The 27,152-nt window shown below is 43.3% G+C and overlaps 3 protein-coding genes and 4 non-coding genes across 8 annotated transcripts; 5 read left to right on the plus strand and 2 right to left on the minus strand.

The window, feature by feature from the left end:
* Positions 1–545: 545 nt before the first annotated feature.
* On the minus strand, positions 546–6,579 carry LOC149308857 (putative G protein-coupled receptor 34). Of its 2 annotated transcripts, XM_089536587.1 has the most exons (3): positions 3,809–6,579; positions 2,693–3,032; positions 546–2,238 (listed from the first exon to the last, which is right to left on the minus strand). In XM_089536587.1, exon 3 carries the CDS (start codon positions 2,232–2,234, stop codon positions 1,215–1,217), a length of 1,020 nt encoding a protein of 339 aa, XP_089392713.1. In that variant the 5' UTR covers positions 2,235–2,238; positions 2,693–3,032; positions 3,809–6,579; the 3' UTR covers positions 546–1,214. The 2 variants fall into 2 exon arrangements, with proteins under 2 accessions (XP_089392713.1, XP_089392714.1); XM_089536588.1 differs by lacking the exon at positions 3,809–6,579 and having other exon boundaries at positions 2,693–3,091.
* Positions 6,580–9,001: 2,422 nt separating this feature from the next.
* Positions 9,002–11,246, minus strand: LOC149308858 (40-kDa huntingtin-associated protein-like). Its single transcript, XM_089536586.1, has one exon. It carries the CDS (start codon positions 10,881–10,883, stop codon positions 9,846–9,848), a length of 1,038 nt encoding a protein of 345 aa, XP_089392712.1. The 5' UTR covers positions 10,884–11,246; the 3' UTR covers positions 9,002–9,845.
* Positions 11,247–11,303: 57 nt separating this feature from the next.
* On the plus strand, positions 11,304–26,847 carry LOC149308859 (H/ACA ribonucleoprotein complex subunit DKC1-like). Its single transcript, XM_089536585.1, has 15 exons — positions 11,304–11,400; positions 13,636–13,697; positions 15,882–15,968; positions 16,405–16,496; positions 17,848–18,032; positions 18,169–18,233; positions 18,936–19,062; positions 19,578–19,708; positions 20,302–20,445; positions 20,824–20,944; positions 21,907–22,025; positions 22,593–22,699; positions 23,024–23,087; positions 25,240–25,401; positions 25,828–26,847. The coding sequence occupies exons 1-15, from the start codon at positions 11,382–11,384 to the stop codon at positions 25,903–25,905; spliced, it is 1,563 nt and encodes a 520-aa protein (XP_089392711.1). The 5' UTR covers positions 11,304–11,381; the 3' UTR covers positions 25,906–26,847.
* Positions 19,420–19,494, plus strand: LOC149308860 (small nucleolar RNA SNORD83). Its single transcript, XR_016282251.1, has one exon. It is a non-coding gene; the product is annotated as a small nucleolar RNA SNORD83 (small nucleolar RNA).
* On the plus strand, positions 19,750–19,883 carry LOC149308861 (small nucleolar RNA SNORA36 family). Its single transcript, XR_016282258.1, has one exon. It is a non-coding gene; the product is annotated as a small nucleolar RNA SNORA36 family (small nucleolar RNA).
* On the plus strand, positions 21,124–21,370 carry LOC149308862 (small nucleolar RNA SNORD17). The gene has a single exon (XR_016282262.1). It is a non-coding gene; the product is annotated as a small nucleolar RNA SNORD17 (small nucleolar RNA).
* Positions 22,297–22,374, plus strand: LOC149308863 (small nucleolar RNA SNORD83). The gene has a single exon (XR_016282250.1). It is a non-coding gene; the product is annotated as a small nucleolar RNA SNORD83 (small nucleolar RNA).
* Positions 26,848–27,152: the final 305 nt, after the last annotated feature.

A 27,152-nucleotide genomic window follows, 5' to 3' on the forward strand; every position in this document is an offset into this window, starting at 1 on the left:
CCTCATCCATGGAATTTTTCAGCAGACTCCATCTGACATTTGTTTAAAGCTGTCCTTTGCTTTTGACTTTAGAATTTAATCTTAGTGTAAAAAATTGCCTGGGTTTAGAAACTTTAGAATTGAGAAGAAAAGGCAAGCTGCCATCAGCCAAGCAAGGAACAGCTACAGAAGCAAGCAAACCTCTCCCCATAGCCACCCACCAGATTGTCCTTAGCTTGCTGTTGTCTTTATGCATGGAAAAGTAACCACATCTTAGTGACATCTGAGTAATACTTTAAAGCTACTTAAGCTTGTGGCTGTTTTCACATCCTGTGACTGTAAGGTCTAAAACTGTGCCTTTGTGCTAACATTTTCTGTTCTTTCTGAACCTACTTCCAAATCAACTTTATTAAGGCGTTTTCAAAGAGTCAGTTTCACCTTAAAAGGTGCAGAAAATGGAGGGAGGGGAAGGAAATGGACAATGAATCTAGCATCATCTTTGAAACAGGTGTATCCAGACTGATTAAAAAGATGAGAAAGTCCCAAATTTTGTTCCTGTTCTTTCTGATTTTATTTTGGAGATTAATATACATTTGGTTTAGCCCAGAATATACAGTATGTCAGCTCCTACAACAATTGATGGAAATCCACAGTCTCATCCATCCAGCCTTAAGAGAGCGCAAAGAGTTGTGTCTCCTGGAACTTTCCAAGTTCTTTGTCTTATGTCTGCTGGAATTTTCTAAGACATTCTTTGGCTGTGCTTCATCCTTTAGATCCTTTGCTATATGGCCCTACATTTTACCCTCGACTTATCCATAGGTCATAGCAATATCCATAATTTTGGCCCTCAAACCTGCCCTCGACTTATACATGAGATCAACTTATAGTCAAGTATATACGGTAGTCTCAAAGATGCTACAAGATCTCTCTCTCTACATACTGTCCTTACCCATGAGTTACGCAGCACATAAGTATCTAGCCTGTACATTCAATTGCAATGCTGTATATAACTTACAGTGGAAAAGCATGACCAGGTAGCACTAAAAGACCCTTACTTTTCATTTCCCCCAGTGTTTTCCCAGGAATATATCCCATCTGGGGGGGCTCAAATGTAAAAGTTCACCAGTAATTACAGTCTTCACTGCATAGCCACTGTCTCCCAGTTGTATTTGTATCTTCATTGTATATCTTCCATAGACTCCGAGACTCAAGTTTCCTGTACATCATCTTGCACCTCAAGTTCCCTGGATCCTAGAATCTGAATTAGATTTCCTAGGATTTAAGACTCCCTGATTTTTCTGAATTGCTCCTTTCAGTTTTCCACGGGTGGGAGCCAACATTGCTCTCTTGAAACTGCTGGACAGAAAGAAGAACATCACAGGGTCAAAGCAGCAGTTGAGAGCAGAGATGCAAAGGACCAGTTCGTTCGCAAAATGAAGGGCCTGTCTGCTCCATGTGTTGGAAATGACCCCCACCTGGGCAAGGATATACGGCACTCGGACTACATGGTAAGGGGTGAAACACGTTATGAAGATGACCAGGACAACAAAGGTCTTCAGCATGGGTCTGGTGCTAGTCCTCTTGCTCTGCAGCTTAGTTTTCTTGAAGGAGACTGTGTGGAGCTTACGGGAAATTTTGCCGTAAGAATAGAGGAAAAATAGCAAGAGGAAGAAGAAGGTGGCGACTGCCACCATGTTGAATACTGCCCCCACTATGCTCCTCATCTTGAAATGGAAGCATTTGTGGCTGCAGGGCTCCCTCTCGCCATTCTCAAAAAGGAAAGGCAGCATTGCTACAGCGCAAAGCAACCACACAGCCCTAGATGCAGTTGTGCTGTGAGACACAGTGTGGATTCGGTATTTTTGGAAGGGCCTGATGATTTTGAGGTAGCGATCCAAGCTGATCAGGCTAAGAAGGAAGATGCTGACATACACGGTGACATAGAAGATGATGCCAACCACTTTGCAGAGGATCAAGGGACCACTCCGGTTTTGATAAGCTGCCCTGAAGGGCAGGCAAAGGGCAAGCAGGAGGTCAGAAGCGGCAAGGTTCTTCAAGTAAACTGTGATGGAGTTCATCTTCTGGGTGCCAAAATAGAATACCCAGAGGGCCAAGGTGTTGGTAAAGAAACCAATGATGGAGATGATGGAGTATGTTATGGGCAGAGTCTCTGCTAAGAAGCCATCCTTGATTTCACATTCTGATCCATTAGATCCATTTCTTAGGAACTCAACAGTAGAGGAAAGGGTAACCATAGCTCTGGAAAATAGAAAAGTAGAAAAGAGGGAGTGAGTTGCGTACGTCTCTTTCTCTCTTCAAGTCATCTCTTGAGCTATGGTTAATTTTCACAGGGTTTTTTAAGGCAATGAATACTCAGGCTTTTTTCCTGATTCCTTCCTCTGAAATATACCCTTCTGCCTTAGCATTCCATGGTGGTCTCCTATCTAATTACTAAGCAGTTAACCCTACTTAGCTTCCAAGATGAACCAAGAGCTGATGCCTTCACTGTATTAAGGCCCTGGTTAGTTAGCTTGTTACCATTATGTTTATCAGGTGAGGATGATCCTAGTCCCTGAGATTTGAGCACATAATCTGAGAACTAGTATGAGCCCTTACGGGTGCCACAGGAAGCAGACCCAGGTGGTATTACAAGACACAAACTGAGACATGGGAGAAATAGATATATACACACTTTTCAAAGAAGAGCTCTCACCTTGATAGTCCCACAAGACCAGAGAAGATAATCCAGGCCGTGAGGTCTTTAAGCCTGAGCTATGTACCAGCTTCCACCCAATGAGTTCATGGCAGCAAATAAGGCTTTGTTCCTCCCCTCCGTTGTCACAACAGTCTTGTGAAGTAGGTTAAACTGAGAAAAGGAGACTGAGCCAAGATCATCCAATGAATTTCCCGGCTGAATTAGATTGCCTACTTTAATCTTGTGCTTTTGAATGTTGAAGCATGCAAACTTTAGGGCTAATGTCCAGCAGAGTTTGGAGGGAGAGAGAGACTAACATGCAGGCAGGTATATTCCGATTTTGGCTATATGTCACACTCTGTATATGGGGGAAATATGATATAAATATATTCCTTACTGAAACAAACACAGTGGTAGAATTCAAAGATATAGCCATGTTAGTCTGTACAATCAGTATGTTGAGAGATCATATAGCTCCTCCAAGACTCACTGAAAGAAAGAAGTTGATAACATGAGCTTTTGTAGACTTAAGTTTAGTTCCTCAGGTGCATGTCTGCTTCCTCCAAATGCATCTGAGGATGTAGACTGAAGTCTAAGAAAGCTCATGCTGCCAACTTCTTTCTTTCAGTTAGTCTCAAAGGTGCTACAAGATTTCCCTACATACTGAAAAACACAAGAAGACTCAAAGCAGTTTTATCATTCACGATGTCTGAAACCTGATTTCTTCCCACTATAAATGTGTGCGTACTGCTCAGTGTCTGCGATTGAGAGCTACCCCACTCAAACCTACTCCGACTATACACCTGGTTTAGGGTCATATGGTTTTTCAGTTTGTCGCTAAATTAATAATTGAAACCAAGACTTTGCCAAACCAAAGCCCATCCATCATAATCTAGAACAGCCTTTCTCAGCCGTTTTACCCTGGAGGAACCATTTAAATAATTCTGTTATATGAGAACGTCTGCATAAAATTATTACATCTGCTCCTTTTAAAATAGCATCCCCCCTTTATCATGGAACTGCAAGGAACTTCTTGCAGAACCCTACGGTTCCAGGGGACTCTGGCTGGGAAACCCTAATCTAAAAAATACAGTACTGGTTTTCTGATATGTACCATGAAGCTCTTTCACCTACCTCACCAGTTCCTCAGCGGTCAACTCACCAGGGGCTGAATTCGGTACTTGGCTTCGCCACCCCTTTTAAAACCTTATGCCCGGATTTCCTGAAGCACACTTCACTTCCTTTCTCAAATGTCAAATTACCACTCTGTCACCAAAAATGTGGCTTGATACGTGGAACTTCTCACAACAATAAAGCTTCTGCTGTTGCTGTGGGAAAAGAACAGAAATGAAACTGGCTTCTTTCTGCTTACTTTAAAACAGAAGTAGCTCAGGGGCTGGACATATGGATTTGGGAGTGTGGGCTGTGAAATGAAGGCAACAGAATGCAACTTAGAATATATATAGTATCTGAAAAACCCCTTTCTGTTACTCTTTGCTTGCTCAGCCAGTCTCACCTCATTTTGAGATTTTATTTTCTTTACACTATTCCTGCAAGCCTGAGTTACGTATCTGTATTCTTCTTGGTGATTTGTCTTTCCTTCCATTCTTTATGCGTGCTCTTTTTTTCTTTACACTTCCACCTCGAGTTTACTGTGGAGCCACATCGACTTTTTCAGCTCTTTCCCATTTTTCTTCTTCCATTGATTTCTTGGTTGTTGTTGTTGTTTCAAAAATATCTAAACATTTAATATAACTGGGTAGAAATACATATATACAATACATGGTTGCATATTCAGCTACATACTCTTATCCACACTATTCCAATATCTATTATTCCTTTTTCCATATTTCATCTTCCCATATTTCTCCAATATTTTGCACATCATATATTTTCCTCTTCCTTATATCTTATATCTATTTCATTATGATTACATATTTCCCCCTACTACCTTCTATTTCGTATATCTTTCCTTTCTCCATTATCCTTTCCTTAGCCTTCTTCCTTTCTCTTTCCAACTACTCTATCCACTCATTCCTTATGTTTTTACCTATCAACATGTTTGTGTATCTTCCTATCTTGACCTGTTTTCTCAACACTTTCACAGACCTTCTTGTCACCTTCTCACACCATCTAAACACTTTCCTGTTCCTTCCTAACTTCTCACTAGTTTTCTTTCTTATCTTCGATTGACTTTTTTGTGATTGTGCTTTTAGCAGTTCCTTCATCTTAAGAAACCGCATCCGTTCTGGTTGTCTTTTAGTCATCAGATCCCTTGTGGTTTTTCACAACTAGATCAGGTTAGTAGATTAAATGTCTCTAGATCATGACAGGAAAGTGACTTTGGTCACAGTAATAAAGAACCGTTTCTTGAATTTCGTTGTCAGGAAACGGATAGACCCATTTAGGTGCATCTTCAATGCTGTTGTCAATCGTGGGATTGAATAGTGGGATAATCCTTGTCTTTCCGAATTAATACTTTGGTTCCCATAACAAATTCTAAAATGTTTCCAATTTTACACCAGTATTAAATTATAACTATTTCTTCTATGAACCAGACCTACATCCAAAAGCTAGACTTTCCAACAGGAAGCCACCTCTCTGCTTCTTTCACAGCAGCGTAAATGTCCCTCACTCTGGGCAGAGCATTAGTACAATTCCTGACACTTGCCTCCATTACAGCCAACACTGTTAACCCATGCGACTGGCTTCATGTCACTATGGCTTGTGCTGATCTATGACTGTAAGAAAGATGAACTGAACACATTGTATGGCCAGTAAACAGGATACATTATGTGGGAGCAACAACTATCTCACATCTACCCAAACTAGGGAGCTGTCACCTTGCATCTTGCAAAGAGGAAGGCAGAAGAGTAGTGACCAAACCGCTTTCCAAGACAGCAGATAGTGCATGGCTACCATGGTCAATGGCATCTGTCCCTTTTCTCTGCCTCCAATATTGCCAAACTGCTCAGATGAGTTTTTCTTTTCGACCCATTACCACTTTGGGATCACCCTGACTTCACACTGGGCCAAAAGAACCCCAATTACCATAATCTGTTTTTGGGGAGAAGGGTCCCTTTTATCTGTGCCCAGTGCTTTTAATGCTGTCATGATTTACTGCCTCCTATTTCTTGCATGTTTGGTTTTGTTTGCCATCCAGTTAGCAGAGGCACAAATGGTTTTCACTTGGTCTCTACCAAGATGTGCTGACACTCCTTTCCGAGAAGAATAAACACACTCCTCCATTGCAGAGGAGAGTGATAACTCATGAGAACTTCCCCAAGCCATTTCCGTAACGATGATCATCTGGAAGATTTGAGGTTGAAGGAGGAATGGTGAAAGGAAGGAAGCATCTATGCACATGGCTCACAACATCAAAGATATGAGAAGCACCTGCAAATTTTATCCACATACATCTATTTGTTGCACACATCACTGGAGACTCTGGGCCACAGAGAATGGGACAGTCAGAGACAAAGCAAAGGAAGAAGATACCATTACAAAATGCATTCACTAAGGAGAGAGAAAGGGAGGAGGTTGGGCTTGAGACAGAGGCAGTGAGCAAAATGGATTATCACATTGCTTGGTGTATGGGTGCGAGATACATGTACAGCAGCAGAAAAATGTAGCATGAGGCCACATATGGCAGACCATGGCTGTTTAAATGTAGTTTTGAGGGAAGTGGAGGGTTGGCAAAATGTACTTTGTCTAAAGCTTTTTTCCTCCTGTGGACTGGAGATATATAAAGGTGGCCTGTTAGAAGGAGGCACAATTGCTTTTCTATTGTGGGTATAGTATAGAGAGCTAAACATCAGGCAGAAGTTCTAGTAAAGATCAGCTACTGGTGCATTCATTTCCACTTTCAGACTGAAGTATAATGTTCTCCTTGCCTTCTAGAACGAAGGTATGGAGCGTCTGTTTCGAAGACAAAGTCTGTAGCTTCTCCTCCTCACAACACAGCGATGGCTTGGATGGAAGAGAGGAGGAACATAACATTTTTGCAATCTTAGGTGTTCTTGCTAAGGTGCCTCCCTTGTTCATGGAAACAGGATTAAGACTATTATTTAATTGCATCTTGACCATAACTCTATGAGTGCTTTTGACTGTATTTGTTTTAAATTCGTAAGTCTCCTTAAATCCCAACACTGGGCAAAAGGCAGGATATAAATGAATAAATGCTAAATTATACTATTCCTTTTTATTATTACTTATTATTCATATCTGGAACAATTCCAGACATGCCAAGGGGAAAGGAATAATCACTATCTCTTCAGCAGAGGTGGGCTATGCTGGCTAGGGTTGATGGCTGTTGCTGGCCAGTAACAGCTGGAGGGCCACAAATTGCCTATTCCTGCTCAACACTACAAAAACTACTTTAAAAATCCAAGGTATAAGCAGTTTATCCAAGAAACTGCTTTATTTCTTCTCATTTTTATGCTGAATGTCCTCCATTCTTTGCACTGAAAAAAAAAAACAAGTTCCAATTTAATCCATACAAACTCTAGAATGTATTTTAAAGAGATATTTTGATGTGTTTTAACCAAGTCAGTAAAGCAACACAACAAACCTAAACATCCATGGAACAATTCATTAATGTGTTCACGTAAAGCAATTTAAAACAAAACCCTTTTTGATGGCAGCTTATTTCGTAGTTAGGTTCAGGAACAGTATGCTTTCCCCCCCAGTGCTTAGCATCTCAGTCTTGCAGCTATTAACACCTAAGTTATTAGATCTTTAAACAAGCCACTATTTCAACCATTAACAATAGCAATTGCTAAAAACTGTTAGCCTTTCAGCACCACTGATTTTCAAGTAAATGGGTATAAAGATGTACACATGCACATTTCTCCTCACAGATATCCTTCAGTGGGCTACTTTCCCTTAGCAATCTCCTCTTTGGAGACCATTTATCCATCATAGTGATCTCAGACATCGTGTTTAATGTCTGCCATTTGTAAGAAGTCTGCTCAACCGAAGATGAAATACAAAAGGCCTTTATTTTGCATTTACTCCTGAACTCTCTTCATGCTACTTGACTGAGGAAAGCTGAAGTATTCCTGTTGCTCTTTCCTCAGCCAGTGTCACTGCTGCTACTGGAGCCTGGCTCATGCCTCTCACTGCAAAGCTGGACTCCCCCCTCCTCATCCGAGTTGTTAAAACACCAAATTGCCACAAAGATATCAGGTCTACATTGGCTAAATCATGTATATCCCTTGTTACAGAATGAGAAATCATTTCTACCACTTTTAATTTGTGAAGATACTTGCAATGGAAGTGTAAGCAGAGAAAGAGTGTATTTGCTTCTACTTAGGAAGCATTACCAGTGAGTAAAATCATTCATCGGAAATGCCTTCCTAGTCAACATTGCCTCTTCCTAGTGTTTTTGTTCCACCACTGAAACTAAAGAGCCACAAAGAAAAGACCTAAGCCCAGGATTTGTGTGTGCAAACAGGATTCTTTAGAAACGTCACTGAAGACCATGCTACAGTGCTAAGTGTACTCTGTAGTGACAGGATTGCTAAAGGTAAAAAGGTACCTTGCCTTTTTTTACCTTTACCTTTAGAAGACAGGAGACACAATTGGCCATTTAAACACAATTTCACTCTACTGGAACCTGTTTTAAGCCAAAAGGATTTTTTTTGCTGAAGCACAAAATGACCAATATATCTGTTCCTGTTTCGCAAATGCTCTTTCTGACCTAAAACAGGCGAAAGGAAAGGCTGAAGGAAAATTACATTTAAATGGGAAACTCTGGAGCTTCTGGGAGGGACATTTACAATTTGGGTGGTTCCCCCCCCCCCCAAGGAATGTCTTTGTCCTGGCGAGGTCCATGGAAGGGCCAAGTGCCTCCTAAAATCCTACCAACTGCCCATCCCTTCAATGCGGCAACTTGTTTTCATAACTTCTTCCCACTTTATTTCAACCAGAGGAGCATTAAGCAATTTATAGTAGCTACTTCTCATCCAACACACAAATGAAGTGCTGGGCAACAGTGGCTCTCCAGTTTTTGGCCTACAATTCCCATCAACCCAAGCCAGCAGAGCAAATGGCAAGGGATCATGCGTTGAAGTCCAATGACTTCTGGAGGGACACAGCTAACCAACCTGGACTGAAGCAATGAGAGAACTGGCTGCATTTCTTGTCCAGCAGGAAACTAATAGAAGAATACACCTTATAGTAGAGCTGTAACCACTCAAGGGTATTTTCAAAGAAAACAAAGAAATGTGTTTTTAAAATTTCCACAATGACTTTAAGGCAATTACAAGCATTTTTTGTTTGTTTGTTTTTGCTTACGTCTGTTATAAACAGTCTTTACAAGTAATGTAATGCAAGGGAGAATGTTATATATTTATTTGGAGTCTGTCCTTCTGAAAAATAAGTTGTCCAAACTGTTCTGGATAACACTCCCAACCAAAACGTTGCTGGATTTCAACAGTCTTCTGCTTTAACTAGAAAAGCCAAAGGTGTTTTTCTATAGGAGCTGGACTAAAAGTTCAGCCAAACAATATTCAGAGTGATGCATATTCCTGGTCAATAAAATAAAGGAAGCATTCTGATTGACTTGTAACAGCTTTGGGACAGCATTGCAATGGGATACAGAAGTCTTTTCTGAGGAGGAATGAAGTTCAGTGATGTATAAAGAGGGAGCCTCAGATTAACATTACAAGTTCTTGGCAGCCTCTTGTGGTTTTCTCAAGTTCTGAGTGATGTCCATGGAAAGAAAGGATCCCACAGACGGCAGAAAATGAGCCCTTTTGGCACATGTAGGAAAGGTGCAGCCATCCAGATGTTGCTGAGCTACACTTCCCAGATCTCCTTGCTACCAGTCAATGGTGAGGAATGCTGTCAGTTGAACTTTGGCAATGGTCCAAAACACACTGCAAAAATAACCCAGTCTGAGACCGCTTTAAGTTGCCCTGGTTCAATGTTAGGTATTTCTGGGAACTAGTTTGTGTGGCACTAGAGCTCTCTGGCAGAGAAGACTAAACATCTCAGAATTGCCTAGCATTGAACCAGGGCAGTTAAAGCAGCCCCAAACTGGATTATATCTGCAGTGTGTCATGGAGCTACGCTTCCCCAGCTTCCAAATGGAACCCTTTTGCTGTTCTCTGGCTGTAATAAAGCGAGTGGTGGACTGACTGAAGAGAGTCTCCCGGAGAGGGATGGGCTAGAAGCCGTGTCCGGAGGGGCTGGCCATCTCCTGCAGGACCAGGTGGAGGATGTGGTTCTGCTCTGGGCTGAGCAGGGGCCAGAGCTCCTTCTGGAGGGCCTGCAGGGCCTGGCCGTCCTTCTCCTGGGAAGCCATGACGGCCGACTGGAGCAGCAGGAAGAGCTCCGGAGGGACGTAGCCGGGGGAGGCGTCCAGGGCCTCCCAGGAGTACTTCTCCAGGGTCCTGGCGTGTTCCGGGAGCAGCTTGGAGGGCGGCGGCTGGAGCAGGAGCAGCAGGAGCACGCGGCTGACTTCGCAGTGGAGCAGCTCCTCCAGGAAGGCTCCGGGCAGCTGGGCCGCGGAGGAGGAGGAGGAAAAGGAGGAGGAAGCCAGGCTCTGGGCGCGGGTGAGGACCTCCAGGGCGCCGTCGTGGTCTCTGCCCAGCAGCAGGCAGGAGGCGGCGTCCCTCAGGCAGCGCAGGGCCTCCAGGGGCAGCCGGGCCAGAGCCAGCAAGTCGGCAGCGCGGAGGAGGGCCGGCAGGGCCTGGGCGGGCTCCCCGGCGGCGCGCAGCTCCTCGCCCAGCTCCAGCCAGAGCCCCGCGGCCAAGGCGGGCTGCCCCAGGTCCAGGCGGAGGCGGGCGGCGAAGGCCACGCAGCTCTGGGCGGCCGGCAGGTGCTCGGCCAGCCCCAGCCCCGAGGGGCCCTGCCGCAGCCGCGCCTCCCGCTCCTGCCGCAGCCACAGCCGCGCAGCCTCGCCCAGCGCCGCCGCCTCCCCCGAGGCCTGCCCCAGGCTCTGCGCGCAGCGGGCCACCGCCAGATGGCACCACGCCGCGTACGGAAGGCTCTCCTGGCAACGCAGCTCCCGCGCCAGCTGGGAGAACTGCTCCGACGCTTCCGACACGTTCGGCTTCCGCAGGAAACGGCGACGGAGCTTGGCCGAGACAAGGCGGTAGCGCGTCAGGAAGTCCCCGCCGCTGCCGCCGCCGGAACCACCGCCGCCGCCGGAGACGCCTTCCCCGGAGCCGAAGCTCGGACCGGAGCCCGGCACAGACAGCATCCTCCTTCTCCTTCTCCTTCCCTCAGGAGAGAGCCACAAGCGCGGCTTCCGGGCTGGACAGGAAGTGACGGAGGCGCGTCGGTGACCAGAATGTCTAAGCCTAGGACCAGGTCTCTATGGAAACGCGCCCTTAGCTCCGCCTCTCCACTCTCTAAAAAGCTAACTCTCCCGTCTCTTTAGGACGCACCTGCAGCCCGCCTCCTCACTCTCATCTCTATAGAAACGCGCCCTTAGCCCCGCCTCCTCACTAGGCCCTCCCGTCTCTATAGCCCCGCCTCCTCACTGGGTTTCTCATGAGGCTGCTTGGTTTTTTTAGCAGAAGTAGAGGCTTCCGGCGGCCGCCATTTTGTCTCTTCTCCCCTACTTCCGGGTTCGCGCGGCGTTGCATGTCGGGACGGGGCCCGGAAGTGGGCGTGGCGTTCCCTTGCGTCGCGAGCGTCGTGCCGAGGCGCGTGTCTCTCTCTCTCTCTCTCTGGAGCAGCGCGTGGCGGAGGCAAGATGGCGGACGGCGGCGCAGGTGGGACTTTGGCGCGCTCTGGGGCTTCTTTGGCGGGCGAGCGGGGCGTGCTTCGGCCTCAGGGTCCGTTGCGAGGCATGGGGAGCCGGGGCTGAGCCTTCCTTCGCCCTCCTGGGGCTTCTAGAGGCGGAGGTTGTGGAGCGTCAGGCAGAAACAGGCCCCAAAACGTGCTTTTTAAGGGGATTTTGGACTCCATCTCCCAGAATCCTGAACTATTAGCCAACGTGGCCGAGGCTTCTGGGAAATGAAGTCCAAAATCTCTTAAAGGGAGCCGTTTGGGGACCACTGCGAACTCCCTTCTCTAAAGAGACCACAAGCCTCTGAGTTGCAGAACTGATCACCTTTGACTTAGGCTGCATCCGCACTGGAGAGATAACCCGGTTTGGCACCACTTTAACTTTTCCTGGCTCAAGGCTGTGGAATTCTGGGAGTTGGAGTTCCTTGTGGGGCCCAGAGCGGTTTGGTTTTAGTTCAGTGGTCGCTTTTGAGTGTTTTCCCAATTTTGGGGAAAGAGTGGGATATAAATAAACAGAGGAAGATGGAAGAAGTAGCAAAGGAAGGCCAGGGTCCCTTGGCAGAGTGCTGGGGAGGAAGGCACTCTGCCTATGCTCAGAGGAAGCGCTGCAGGGGCGACAAAGAGACCTTTTTGCCGCCTTGCTCCAGACATCCTTTCCTTCCTTCCCATTAAACAGTCAGAGACTGTAAAGCAATGGTTTCCCAACAGTGGATGCAAGTGTTGCTCAAGGCAGGGCTCCAGATGCATGGGGCCCTGATCCTTCCCTCCTTCTCCTCCTCTTCCCAGACTTTTTAATGGACTTGTGGCAAGTTAAAATTGTAATTTATTTAACTAAAACTGTTCAAATTCAACTTTGATTGTAGCAGACCCCCTCTGAAGACACATGCCAAGAAAACCCTACGATAGGTTCTCCTGAGGGGTCTACTATCAAGCCATGCTTCTCCAAGGGTCCCTCCAGACCTTGAGGCCCCCATCCTTCTCTCCTCTTCCCAAACCTTTTTTAATGCATAAAACATGCACACGTCGAGTTAAAAATGTATTTAAGATGGTTCTAATCTGAACAATGAAGAAACTTGCCAAGAAAACCCCATTAAAAGGTTTTTAGAGAGTCCAAAATAAAGCTGCTTCGGGTCCCTTTGGAGGTATGCTGTTTAAATGATGCATGCGTCCTAAGAGACCGGAAGCCATGCCAAAGCCATGATCCAGTCCTAATTCATTTCATTCATTTAAATCCAAAGGTTTACTGCATGCTGATTTGTGAATCCAAAATGCCTCCCTATGCAAAAGTTTACTTTGTATTGATCCGCTATAAAGGGGACCAGAATTAACAGACTTAATGGACCAGTTCCTGTGTAAGCCTCCTGTTGTGTTAGTTACACAACAGCAAGTGCCTTGTAAAATGTTAAAATATGAATATACGTGAATGTGCAAATGAACACGCGCTCACTAAATAAGCAAAATTTTATTTGCGCACTATGTGCCACACATATATGTAAAAGACAAAGGTCCCAAGGGTAAAAAACAGAGAGCCACAGCTGTAAAATGTTGTAACCAGGCCTTGGGTGGAGGAGGAAGGAACTCTGGCAAGGAGGGGTCTTTCTGACTTATGGCGACCCTAAGGCAGACCCTTTCCTGGGGTTTTCTTGGCAAAGGTTGTTCAGAGGAGTTTTGCCATAGCCTTGCCTGAGGCTGAGAGCCTGTGACTCCCCCCTCCCCGTCACCCAGTGGGTTTCATGGCCAAGCTGGGAACAAACCCTGGTCTCCAGAGCCATAGTCCAATACTCAAACCAATACACCACATTGGCTCACAGCAGTGTAATATTAGAATGCATTCTTGCATCTAATAATACAAGAAAGAATTAGATAAAAATAAGCAGACAGCAAATTAAAAAGATCAAATATCAAATCGTTGGCCTGTTACAGACTGCCAAAATAAAGCTGCTTCGGGTCTCTTTGGAGGTGTGCTGTTTAAATGATGCATGCATCCTAAGAATTCGGAAGCTGCACCAAAGCTGCCCTCCAGTGCTTAGGAATGGAGTGTGGCTTTGGCGCGACCTCCAGACTCTTAGGACCCAGGCATCATTTAAATAGCATATCTCCAAAGAGACCCGAAGCAGCTTTATTTTGGCAGTCTGTAACAGGCCGTTATCAGATATTTTGTACAGTGTTTACAAATTGACCTCTAGGGGTGCTATATTTTACATTTGTCTTTTTTATAGGCTCTGCATCTAAGAAACACAAGAAGAAAAAAGATAAATCTTTGCCAGATGAAGAAGTTGCTGTAAGTTTTGCTTATTCTGCATATCATTTTCTATTTAGTGCAGTCTTTTTAAAACATACACTGTAGATATGCTATTTATTTGTCTGAATTACCTGAAGCTATGCTACACTGTCAAACCCAGCAAAATGAGCACTGGTAGTATCTTATCAGCAATTTTGGGTGGTACAGTCGGCCCTCTCCTTACGCGGGGATCCGTTCCAGACCCCTCCACGTAAGGCGAATTCCGCCTATGCTCAAGCCCCATTGGAAACAATGGGGCTCATGCACGGCAGTGTGGCAGTGCGGCAGCGCGCGGGGTGCAACGGGCGCAAGCGCCCATTCAATTGAATGGGACGCGCTGCCCCTTGTGCTCTGTGCGCGCCCCGCGGTTGAGCGCGTAAGCTCAAGTCCGCGTAAAGCGCGGCCGTGTATGACGCGGGCGCGCTGTATTTAATTTCCTGAAGTGACATCCAAACACTCATTGATAATAGAAGCACTCTTGTGCATGATCATATTTATCTCATATATATATATATATATATATATATATAATATTAACTTTTATTTATAAAGTGCTGTAAATTTACACAGCGCTGTACATACAATCTTTTAGTTAGACGGTTCCCTGTCCTCAGGCTTACAATCTAAGAAGACACGACACAAAAGGAGAAGGGAGTGGTGGTGGGGAATGGGATCAGGTCCAGCAGATCTTCTCCACCTCCGAGGCCTGGACCAAGGCAGATGGACTGGAGGAAGGGCTTGGCTTCTTAATGGATGCTTAAAAGGAGGCTTCCTGGGTCAGAGAGGGGCTCGCCTCTGGGAATGCTTCTCTAAACAATATAGTCTTTAACTCAGTTTTGAAACTGGGTAGAGAAGTGATGATGTGTGCATGTGGGGGAAGAAGGTTCCAGGAGTAAGGGGCAGCAAGCGAGAAGGGACGAATCCAGGAGGGGGCAGTGGTAGTCCTACACTGTGACAGGAGGCCCTGACTACCAGAGCGGAGGGTGCGAGTAGGAATGTAAGGAGAAAGAAGGTCAGATCAGTAAGGAGGGGCCAACCCATGGAGGGCTTTGAAAGTCAGTAACAAAAGCTTGTACCGGATGTGGAAGGGGAAGGGGAGCCAATGAAGGGAGGATAAAAGAGGTGAAACATGTTAAAAGCGGCGAGTGGTAGATGCTTTATTATGTGCATGCATTCAGTACAAGTGTTTATGTCGGTGATATTTATTTATTTATTTCATTTTTAAGCCGCCTCTTTCTCAAAAGGGACAATTTTTAAAAAAAACAATTAAATTACCTTGTTATAGCAGTGTAATATGCTAATATGCTCTTTTCAAGCTTTCAGCAAACTGACTTGCATGCTTTTACTGTGAAACATTATTTTATGTATTAGAATGCTTGCTCCACCATGTTTTAAAGATTTCTAACATTAACAATCCAAAGCTCTTAGGCTTTGATATGATTTATGTCTTTCAATAAAACACAATTTTTCATTTCTTATTATTTCTATTAAATGTGAATATATGTAGATTATACACGATAAAACATAAGTTAATGTTATTAGTCCTACTTATTGCTTATAGCAGTCTTAAACTATAACTATATAGGACTAAATCAGAAAATCAAGTAGCAACATACATTTTAGATGATGTAGCTGCTAGATTAAATGATAATTATTGTTTAAAAAGTGCATTTTAAAGCAAGCTCTTTTTGGCTGAATTTATGTTAATTGAAAGATTTGTTTCTAAGTGGCATTTTTTGCACTATAAAATAAGATGATTAAAAATAACTGACACTGGATACTGGTTTAAAAATGAACAACTGCCAACAAGCTGTTAAAAGTTAAAATGTCTAGCAGTCATTGTTGCTCCAATAAGCAGGTAAGAAAATAGTAATAATAGCTAGACATTTTAAAAATATGAATAACCAATTTTAAAAATCTGGAATTTGTTTTTCTTGCTTTAAAAAGTTATTTGATTTCATAACCAGTCAACCCTGGTTCCTCTTCAGGTTTAAGCTAGAGCATTTGTAATTTCTGAACTGGGCATGCTTCTACTTTATGAGCTGCTGTAGATCTATTGATTTTGCTCTTACTTGCCCCAGCCCCACCATTCCCTGGAAAGCAGCAAGATATATATATATGTTCTTATAGAAATGTTCTCTTGATGACTGTTTGCCAGAAAAGCACATTTACATTTTTTTCTAGGCTATACAATATTCAGAAGAATTTCTTATCAAGCCTGAATCTAAAGTGGCTCAGCTGGACACATCACAATGGCCTTTGCTTCTCAAGGTAAGGAAGACTGTTTACTTGCATTTTTCAAAATTCTGTCTACTTTATAAATATACTAGATAGTTGTCAATTAGAAAATAATAACACTAAACTGGAGCAATCATGTTACAGTTGATGTTCAGATTTCTGTAAAAACAGGTTTTAAAATATGTCCCTAGTTTTGTTTGCATTTTACATTTTGGATTCTGCTTAGAGCAAGTCCAAATGTTTTAAGAAGTGCTGAGCAACATATACTTTAGCAAATAGCTCTTACTTTGAGATCGCAATTTTTTGCAAAATGAATACAAAATCATAGAGAGAAAGGTTAGTAGCAAATATTTTCCCCAGTCTCAATAAGAACTGGATCCCAAAGGTGAACAGTTTTAAAGTTTCCAACCCAAGGACTCCAAAACAATTCTTAATAATGTAATCTTTTGTTTTGCTTTGTATGTTGTAGAATTTTGACAAGCTGAATGTGAGGACCACACACTACACTCCCCTTCCTTCTGGTTGTAATCCATTAAAAAGAGACATTTCTGAGTATGTGAGGTAAGGTCACATGAAAGTTGAAAGGAAATTTTCTCTAAGTGTTTATTTTTCAGCTTCATCAGAACTGAGTGAACTTTATTAGACACAAATTAGAGGTATCAGTCTCCTGCTCCCACTTAGTTCCTTGAAGCTTTCAGGCATTGGTCACTAGTATATTGTTATGAAAGCTTTGAGAACTTACTTTTTGGACTGCAGCTCTAAGAAACACCAGCAAGGTTGACCACTGGTCATAAGAGATTCTGACAGATGTAGTTTGTGGGGGGGGGGGGGTGTCAGATAGTGGGGAGTGTTGAGGGAAACTATCTTTGATTAATTTTAATGTATTTAGTTATTATGTTCAAAAGTTGGCCATTTATTGAAGCCATGGATACATTTGCTGCACAATATGATATAGCCTCTTGTGTGCCACATGAACAATTGATCAGTAATAAGTTGCTAATTGGTTAGAATGGGAGCAGGCTAAGTACAAAGGGTTAACACAGTGTTATAGAATCATAGAATCATAGAGTTGGAAGAGACCACTAGGGCCATCCAGTCCAACCCCCTGCCATGCAGGAAATCCAAATCAAAGCATCCCTGACAGATGGCCATCCAGCCTCTGTTTAAAGACCTCCAAGGAAGGAGACTCTATCACCTTCTGAGGAAGTGCATTCCACTGTCGAACAGCCCTTACTGTCAGGAAGTTCCTCCTAATGTTGAGGTGGATTCTCTTTTCCTGTAGCTTGCATCCATTGTTCCGGGTCCTGTTCTCTGGAGCAGCAGAAAACAAGCTTGCTCCCTCCTCAATATGACATCCTTTCAAATATTTAAACAGGGCTATCATATCACCTCTTAACCTTCTTTTCTCCAGGCTAAACATCCCCAGCTCCCTAAGTCGTTCCTCATAGGGCATGGTTTCCAGACCCTTCACCATTTTTGTCGCCCTCCTCTGGACACGCTCCAGTTTCTCAATGTCCTTTCTGAATTGTGGCGCCCAGAACTGGACACAGTATTCTAGGTGGGGCCTGACCAAAGCAGAATACAGTGGCACTATTACTTCTCTTGATCTAGACACTATACTTCTATTGATGCAGCCTAAAATAGCATTGGCCTTTTTAGCTGCCGCATCACACTGTTCACTCATGTTCAACTTGTGGTCTACTTGGACTCCTAGATCCCTTTCACACGTAGTTTCATTCAGCCAGGTGTTCTGTAACCATAGTCTGACATTTCTTTCAATAATATGTATAGCCTAAAGTATTGAATACAAAACTAACCTACAGCTTGGCATTGTAAAGGACCCTTTTGATTGATAAGCAGTGAGTAGAAGCATATACACATGGCTAGTTGAGTCACTGTGTTTCCTTTTTAGGACAGGCTTCATCAACCTGGATAAACCTTCCAACCCATCTTCCCATGAAGTGGTGGCTTGGATCCGCCGTATTCTTCGTGTACAGAAGACTGGGCATAGTGGCACGTTGGATCCCAAAGTGACAGGTTGCCTGATTGTATGCATTGAGAGAGCAACTCGTTTGGTCAAGTCTCAGCAGAGTGCAGGTATGCTACCTGCTTTTTCTCTTAAGAATGGAGGCGCATTATTTAACATTGAAACTACAGTATCACCTGGAAGTTACTGGAACAGTATACATTCAGATGGACCTTCCTAACTAACTACTATTCTGGTGTCTTGTAGGCAAAGAATATGTGGGAATTGTTCGGTTGCACAATGCAATTGAAAGTGAAGTTCAGCTTTCAAGGGTAAGTCTCTGTCAGGCAAGAAGTTTATCTTGCACCTGTTGACCTCCTTTGTGTGCAGATGAAAGTCTAAATATCAATAACTGCAGCCAAAATATGCCATTTAGTTCAAAATGGCAGTGTTTATGACTGTAGAAAAGAATGTACTGAAAGCTTATAGGGCACAGAAACAGCAGTTAATAATTTATGTTGGGGAAACACCACTATAAAGTAAAACAAGATTCTAGAACATTCGACAAAATTCTGTATCCAAAGCCTTGTTAACTTCAGCCTAAAGAACATATGCAAGTTAGACAGTCTGACCTGTAATATTTGGTCAGACATGTCTTCTGTTCCAGTAATAGGTAGAAGCTTGTACAGGGGGAGGGGATATTTGTCACTGAACTCCATACTTTTGTAGTATGAGCGAAAAATGTATAGACTACTTTCACTTTGTTTTCTTGGACTTAAACTTCATGAAATCACTGTTGTTGCTGTGATGCAGGAGGCAACCAGGAGGAATCAGAGCAATGGTCTTAAATCAATCAGATCAAATCTTACATCAGCTTTTCTTTAGAAAGGTGTCTTAACTGAGGCAATAATAAAAACAGGGCTTGGTGTGTTTGGGAGAGTAACTGAAATTCTGCTCTACTTTGATGCTGTCTGTTTGGTCATATGGGTGTGAGTTCTTTAACATGTTGTCATCTAATCTGTTTCACTTTGTAGGCAATAGAAACTCTGACAGGTGCCCTCTTCCAGCGGCCCCCACTTATTGCTGCAGTGAAGAGGCAACTAAGAGTCAGGACCATCTATGAAAGCAAATTGGTAGAATATGATCCAGAAAGAAGATTGGGTAATGAGACTTCTTTTTCCTTTCAGAACAGGGGATATAGTTTTACTTCAATTTGAGGCAGCCCTTTGGCAAGCCACAAGCCTTCTCTACCCACAGTAGATGTACCATCCAGAGGAAGATCAGCAGCCCATACCACCACATCTCTCTATTGTTACTGATTTCTTCCATTTTTAATCATGGGAAAGTCAACAGCTTGTTGAAGTAGTGCTGCCCTGAGGAAGCTGGGATTGAAATGAGGGCACACTGCAAACATGTGAGCCTGGAGGTGTGCTCAGTGATACTGATCTCTGGTGCCGTCCCTGGCCAGGTTTTCGGCCCTGTGTTTTCTTACTTAGTATGTCTTAAGATGTCTTCTGAGCCAAATGATGCAAAACAGATAGCATAGCACACAGTGCAAAGATGACTTCTATCTATCACCCAATACTGATGGCTCCCCAATTTGTGATCTGTTGAAACTCATATAAACAGTACAGCATTTAATTCTGGAATGTACTTTTACTGTATTTGTTCCTCAGGTATTTTCTGGGTGAGTTGTGAAGCTGGAACCTATATTCGGACACTGTGTGTGCACCTAGGCTTGCTGCTTGGGGTTGGAGGTCAGATGCAGGAGCTCCGGCGAGTGCGCTCTGGAGTCATGGGAGAAAAGGTGTGTCTTAGGGGTGTCTTTGGAAGCACATGGTAGTGACTTTCCAAAGTGTTGAGTTCAGTTCAGGGTAGCTTCCCCTGTTCTGGTAATTAAACTTTGGGACATTAAATAGTTGGAAGATGTCAAAGGTGGGAACTTTTACTTTTCTGTCCTTACTTCTTTCCAACCCACAAAATTAGCTGACAAAGCTGCATGATGGAATCCCAGACTGCAGTGGCTTAACAGTTGCAAGTGAATGGACCTGGGTCTATATTCACAGGTCCTTAAAGTTTTGTAGAGCTTGATGCTAAGGCCACCCATGTCTCATCTGGGAAAACTTTCAGGAGAATGTGGGCGGTAGGGCAGCCATATATGACACTTGGTTGGAGGAATGGCAAGATATTTAACAAGTAAAATTGGTATGACTATTGAATTGCAGGTTGGGATGGATCATAGCTCAGGGTCCAAAGTCCAAACATAGACTTCTTCATTCAGGAAGGATCCCTTCCTGAGATGCTGGAGGGTTTCTACCACTCTGTTCACAATTACCAATTCAGCCTGTTCTCGTGTTCTTGACAAAAGTTCTAATATATTGGGGGGGTGTCATCTTTCAGGACCACATGGTGACAATGCATGATGTCCTGGATGCTCAGTGGCAGTATGATAACAACAAGGATGAAAGTTATCTCAGGAGAGTTATCTACCCTTTAGAGAAGCTACTGACATCTCACAAGCGGCTGGTTATGAAGGACAGTGCGGTGAGTTCCCCAGATATGCATGTAATGGCATGATTGTCTGTCACAGATTAGCATGCAATGAATACTTTGTTAAGCATTTCAAGAAATGAGACAGTCTGTAGCCTCATTGTGAAACACCACTGACTGTGTTAGCCATCAGAAGGAATGAGAATAAATGCTGTTTTAACAGCATTAATGCTTCAGCTCTTCAGTCCAACTTTCCTTACCAGTGTGATATGCAAGTATAATTTTGTGGACTTGCTCACATAGACTTTGAGCATGTTAATTGAAGAGCAGTAAGAAATGTAGTTGTGCAGTGGTACCCATTGATTTAAGTGAGCAGTTGTACAGGGCAGTGTTGACCTAAATTCCTTGTTCAGCCCTCACTTTTTTGTTCAGGTGAATGCCATTTGTTATGGGGCGAAGATTATGTTGCCCGGTGTTCTCCGGTATGAAGATGGCATTGAAATCAATCAGGAAATTGTTGTGATCACCACAAAAGGAGAAGCCATCTGTACAGGTGAAAAATAGAAGCCAGGCTTACTTTTTAGTAGTGCTAATTCATCCTTTTCATGCAATAGCTCCCTGATTTAATCCCTGATGTCTTTAATTGGGGAGGGAAGCATGCCTGCCAAAAACGTCATCCTTCAAAATGCATGTCTTGCATCTCCACTTGCCTGTGCTTGCTTAGAACTACATGTGAAGTGATGATGAAGTTTATCCATTCTCTGAGTGTTGCTGCTCTGCCCCTCCTGCCACATTCAGATTCCTGTTCTAGGATCTTGGATGCTTGGCCTTCAGGCATGTTTCAGCCTTCCAGTGTTCTACTGGGGGCTGGAAGCATGTCTGTCTGGCTGCTGGCAAGGCATGGGCAGAGAATGCAGGGCCAGAGCCCTTTCCTGAGGGGCTCTGGCACAAACCAAGAAGAATGAAACTGTCTGATCACATGTCACTCTGCTGTGCTTTTTTTTATAATAGAAAAAGCACTGTGTATAGCAATGAAATTAATGAAATAAAGTACTCTTGTTCAACTTGAGATTCAGTTTGGCAGTGTGCTTTATCCTACTCCCTAAATTTGTATGCTCCTATGTAGTTCTTTCTCTTTTCTGTGAGAAGGATCAGGAAATTTTTTTTCCTGGTTTCTAGAACAAGTATCCCCTTAGAAATGAACAGAAGCACTTTGGAAAGGAGTGCAATAAGCTACGGCTGTGAAATTATTTGCACAAGCAGATGTTGAACTACAGTTCCCATTTACCATATCCAGGATAGCCAGTGGTGAGCAATTCCTTGTAATAAGCGTCACTTGAGAGAGACACGTAGATTGAATTCATAGGCTTGCTGCCTCTTGGCAAGTAGATTAAGAGTCAGAGTCAAAGAACCTTAGAGGTTTGCTAGGCCAAGTGTATAGCCCAGTTTTAAGTGACATAGAAACTTGTATCTCATTATAGCTTTTTCAGCTTTTCCTCTTATGTCTCCTTGCAGCCATTGCCTTGATGACAACTGCAGTGATCTCTACCTGTGACCATGGATTTGTGGCGAAGATTAAGCGTGTGATCATGGAAAGGGACACTTACCCTCGCAAGTGGGGACTTGGTCCAAAAGTGAGTTTTAGATGCACCTGGCCTTTACTGGGAGGGCACTCAGTTAGAAAGAGGAGAATTATATATGATTGTGCTCTTTGCTGAGGCCAGATTTGCATCCTGACAGTTCTCTAGCTCAGCAGTGGACTTATTGGAGTTTCAACCTTTCAAACATTTAGCATGTTTTAGCTTATACGTTTTAAAGACAATGCTTAGTTTGTGCTAACCATTATATCAAATACTGCTTGTTGAAGTTCTGGTCAGTTAAGTTGTGGCCTCTGTTTTGTGGGGAGCCAAATAATGTCAAAAAAGACTTCCATGAGCACTTTGTGCAGAGATGACACACATCTATCACCCAAGACTGATGGCTCAGCTAGAGACCAAGTGCAGTTAAAGGCCTAAGGGACTGCAATGCACTTGAGCAATGTTTGTTTTTGTTTTGTTCCCAAGTGTTGCTTGTGGACCTTTCTGAATAAGAAAAGGCTATCGGGGGCAATCATGTAGCCTGTTCTCACAGTGTCTTTTCTTGCAACAAATGTCTTTTGAACTAATGGCATACAGAATTTACTTTGATTACTCTTCCCTCAGGCTTCCCAGAAGAAGATGATGATTACTCAGGGCTTGCTGGATGCACATGGCAAGCCCAATGATAAAACTCCACAGGATTGGAAGAAGGAATATGTAGATTACAGTAGGTAATGTCGGCCGCTACAGTATCTTGAGTAGGGAATGCCACCTGAAAAGGTAGTTATGCCTGAGAAAGAAGGGTACTGGGGTGGCATTTTCACTGGGTGGGCTGAGCAGGAAGTTATCCCTTTTTAGTCTCCTTTCTGTGACTCTAGAGGGAGTCAGCCTGCTAAAGAAAATGCAGGAGAGCTGCAGCCTGGCCCCATGCATGTGGGCGTTTTTGCCAGCTTTCCATACATCCCAAATTAGAATAAAATTGATAGGGAGAAAAGTTGGTTTTGACATTGTTGGTGTGTTTGAAATATGTATGCCAAGCTTCTGTTTCCTTCCAGCCCTGCGGTAAATAAAGACATACAAAAGAAGGTTGTCCAGGTGGAGGTAGAGAGAACACCAAAGGTTAGTTTGTTTCAAACCTATATGTTAGTGTCTTTAATAATAATAATAATAATAATACGTTTTATTTATAGACCGCTATTCCGCAATGATCATAGCGGTGTACAGTAAAAATTGAATACAATACAAATACAATGTGACAATTAAAGCAGGGAGAAGTCTCGTCCTTCAGACAGTCCCTGATGTTGCTGGGTCTGCCTGATCACTCCCTCTGAGGCCAAGATGACAGTTGAGGAGGGAGGGGCCTCTTCCTTCAGACAGTCCCTGATGTTGCTGGGTCTGCCTGATCGCTCCCTCTGAGGCCAAGATGACAGTTGAGGAGGAAGGGGCCTCTTCCTTCAGGCAGTCCCTGATGTTGCTGGGTCTGCCTGATCTCTCCCTCTGAGGCTAAGATGACAGTTGAGGAGGGAGGGGCCTCTTCCTTCAGACAGTCCCTGATGTTGCTGGGTCTGCCTGATCGCTCCCTCTGAGGCCAAGATGACAGTTGAAATAGTCTTTAGTAGTCTCAGCATGAACCTGTCTTTAGTATTCCAAGTTGCAGCTTTCGGGAGCATCATGGAAAATGGAATTTGGTCTGGGAAATAGGGGAAATTGTAACTAAAATATAATCTGCAACTCTAGTTGCCAGATTGATATTTTTGTTGTTGTTGTTGCAGTGTTGAAATAATTTTCATAGCGTAGCAATAATTGAGCCACAATAAAAAAATATTCAGTGAAATTTCAGTATTTATGTAACTCAGTGCAGGTTTAGAATAGAACAAAAATATAATCTGTCATTGTTTAGAGCAGTGGTTCTCATATCTTTGGTCCTCAAAAAGGACTAAATTCCCACAGTCCCTGCCCACTGGCTGTGCTGACTAGGGCTTGTGAGAATCCAAATGTTGAGGACTGCTGATTTAGAAAATACTTTTACTGAAGTTTCTATCTTCAGAGTGTGGCCCAAAAGACTTCTCTAGCCCTACAAGAAAAATGCTTTTAAAAGTGTTGGGGGTATTTTTGGTCAATTTCTTGTGCCTAAATAGATCAAAAGTGCCTTATAATGCATTACTCTAACCCTAGCAAACCCCCCCCCCCCAGCCCTTCCCAAAACCCCAACAAAGATAAAATATCAGCCAAAATGGTGGCCAGAAGTGACATTGTGTCACTTTTTCCATGCTGAAACTTGCTAATGTAGCCCACTGAAGGGGTGCTGGGAAGTAAAATGCCTCCTGTGTTGTTGTCCGCCCCTGAAATAGGTGTATGTCTTCACTTAACAATATTCAAAGAAGCTCGTTGAAGTTCCTATCCTGCAGTTCTAAAGCATTTCATAAAACCTTCAGTTAACTGGGGTTTTTAAATCATGGATTTCAAAACAGTGGAAAATAAAACTTTTATGACAGTCCTGGTATTGTTTTGGATCTCAGGGAGGGGATTGTTTACAGATCATGTATTTTAACATAGTTGTGGGCATTAAGACTATATGGTCCTCTTACAATTTGCAACAGTCTTTAGCAATGTATTAGTTTCCCATCCCCTTTCACCAGCAAGTCAGCTGTGAGAGATGATGAGAGCTGCAGGCCAGCAATATCTGAAGCGTCGCATATCCCCTATCCCTTGCCTGTAGATAAGTCAAAGTCGAAAATGTCATTTTTGTCAAAGATCAAAACTTTTCTGTTGAGGGACCACCTTGAAATCTTTGTGTGTTCAAACATAGCTATAGCCTCTCTTCCCTGTTACAATTTGCCCATTGAGGAGAGGGACCAAGGTTACTGGTTGATCCTCCAGTCTTCATATATGTTTGTTCCATGCTGCTTCAGTTCTCCACATATAACTAATAGATAAACGCTGCAGGCTGCTTGATCTGCACCCTTGCTTTTTCCTTCAAGCAGCACAGTATCACTGACGCTAAGACAGTATAGGTTATAAATGTTGTTTACATGGCAGAGGTTACTGATCACTATAAATTGTTTTGTACTCAGAGCTAAACCACTTTCTTTTGTGTGTCCATGCTTTTAGAAACAAATGTCAAATGCTTCATGCATTCTGCACAAGCTGTAGTTGACCTTTATTGCTTTAAAGCTGTAGCAAGAACAGAACTTTAAAAATATAGGCAGAATAAAGCAGAGTATCCTGACCTGGTCAGAATTCTTCTGAAGTTGGTCTGTGTTTCTCTCAGAGAAAGAGGGACGTGGAGAGTGACGGAGAACAGGGCGAGGCAGCCTCATCCCCCCAAGATTCTCCAGAGCCACAGGCAGAGACCAAGAAAAAGAAGAAGAAAAAGAAAGAGAAGAAGAAGAAGATGGAGTCTGCTGAGAGCAGTGGGGATCTAACTGAAATGGTAGGGCTAATACCTGTTTCCATAAATTGGGTGTAACTAGGAGTCTGGCATATGTTAAAAATATAGTTCCTGTTTTAATACATACCTTGACTATAAGCTGATGAGGGTCTGGCAAAGGTGAGAGTTGAGCCCACTGAAATACGACAAGTTTCATCTTTGAAGACCAGCCACAAGGCCAAGTTGCAAATATGAGTCATTGTTAGAGATCAACAATCGTGTGAGCCAGACCTGAATTTTGTCAGTTGCAAAAGGGAAGGGGTTAATAATTATACAACTATCTTGTCATTCTGGCATACTGAAACTTTTAGATGAATCAGTCTTCAGTTTGCTTTGCGTATTCTGCAGTTGGCTTTTTCCCCCTGAGAAGCTGAGTTTCTGATTCCTTTGGGGATGTGTGACTCTTATGGTCCATTGTTTCTTTCCCAGGTCAGTGACACAAGTGCGAAAAAGAAAAAGAAAAAAAAGAAGACGAAACAAGAAGAAATGGATGAAGGTTCAGAGTAACCAGACAGATGTATCCAGAGCAAGCAGCCTGGATCAGTTGAATAAGGGAGTGCAACAGACTGAAAGAAAGTACAGAGTGGATCAGTGAGCAGAGACCTGTCCTAATTGCTGTGCAAAAAAAATAATGTACTGCTTGCAGGGTAATATGGCAAGTCCTCCTTTGTCCTGTTCTAAGGATAGTTGGAGGTAACGGGGCAACAAAACTACTTGGCCCTCAAGGACTTCTCTATGAGTAGTTTCTATGAGCTTGCAAGATTTCGGTCTGGGAAAAATGCAATGTTGCCCTTGATCTTGGCACATGTAGAAGATCCCCATCTCTCCTGCCATTATCTTTTTGTTGTGATATTCTGCTTGAATATCTGAACGCCGCTGAATGACCGCTTCACTTGTCTGCTCATGCAGCTGAAGAGAAGGTGAAAATGTTGCTGGTTTTTACACAGTGGCTGCATGATCAGGTACTTAATTTTTTATTCCCATCCCTTGTACTTGCCTTGACTCTTCAGTGAGTAAATTCAGATACAAGAGTCTTAGGGCACCACTTCCTTCTGGCATTTTTTAAAAACAAATGGCAGTTTTGTTTTACAGAAACGAGGTTTTCATTCTGAGACTGCTGATGGTCTCATTTCCCTAACCCGTTCTTTACAAGCTCAACTTTTCTTTGTGTGGTCTAAGTTTTTCAGAACATTTCCTATCTTAAAAGGGACATTAGCCACATGTGCCATCCCAAGAGAATAGTTGGGGGAAAACATCTTGAGGCAGAAGTCCTCAGAAAGTTGAAATCTGTATGCTTTTGGTCACATATTCATGTTGGGAGCTGTGCACATTGCTCTTGTGTTTTGGGGTAATGCAAATCATTCTTTTTCCCTCCCATTTTTAGACCAGTGTACCAAAGTTGATTTTAAAAAGTTGTTACTTTTTTACATTAAAAGATTGCAAATCTAATTGTTTGATTGTTGGGTTTTTGAACCACCACAAAAGCTGTAGGCAGGCCATGAAATTTACAGCTTGGTTGTTAGTGGTTTAACTTATGCAGCTTTGCTCAATGAATTACTCTGCCGTCATTTTGCTGGTTTTACATTTTGATTGTCACATGCCCAAGGTGACGTGGTATAAGATATATGTTATACGGGGGACAGGTAGACCTTCTGGTGGCAGGATGCAGTTTCCTAGATGGAATACATATGACTGTGGAAGGGCCCAGGTTATAGTTGGGGATGGAGGGTACAGGCACACTGCTTCAGATTTAC

This window comes from Sceloporus occidentalis, unplaced genomic scaffold (genome assembly GCF_023333645.1).
Source record: "Sceloporus occidentalis isolate IW3139 unplaced genomic scaffold, rSceOcc1.0.p SCAF_8, whole genome shotgun sequence".
Classification (NCBI taxonomy): Eukaryota; Metazoa; Chordata; class Lepidosauria; order Squamata; family Phrynosomatidae; genus Sceloporus; species Sceloporus occidentalis.

Bases quoted from the DNA above. Each gene is read 5' to 3' on its own strand.
- LOC149308857 (XM_089536587.1), bottom strand. From the start codon at position 2,234: ATGGTTACCCTTTCCTCTACTGTTGAGTTCCTAAGAAATGGATCTAAT.
- LOC149308858 (XM_089536586.1), bottom strand. From the start codon at position 10,883: ATGCTGTCTGTGCCGGGCTCCGGTCCGAGCTTCGGCTCCGGGGAAGGC.
- LOC149308859 (XM_089536585.1), top strand. The intron at 18,234-18,935 runs GTAAGTCTCTGT...TTCACTTTGTAG, and splicing joins GTGAAGTTCAGCTTTCAAGG to GCAATAGAAACTCTGACAGG. The intron at 20,945-21,906 runs GTGAAAAATAGA...GTCTCCTTGCAG, and splicing joins AGGAGAAGCCATCTGTACAG to CCATTGCCTTGATGACAACT.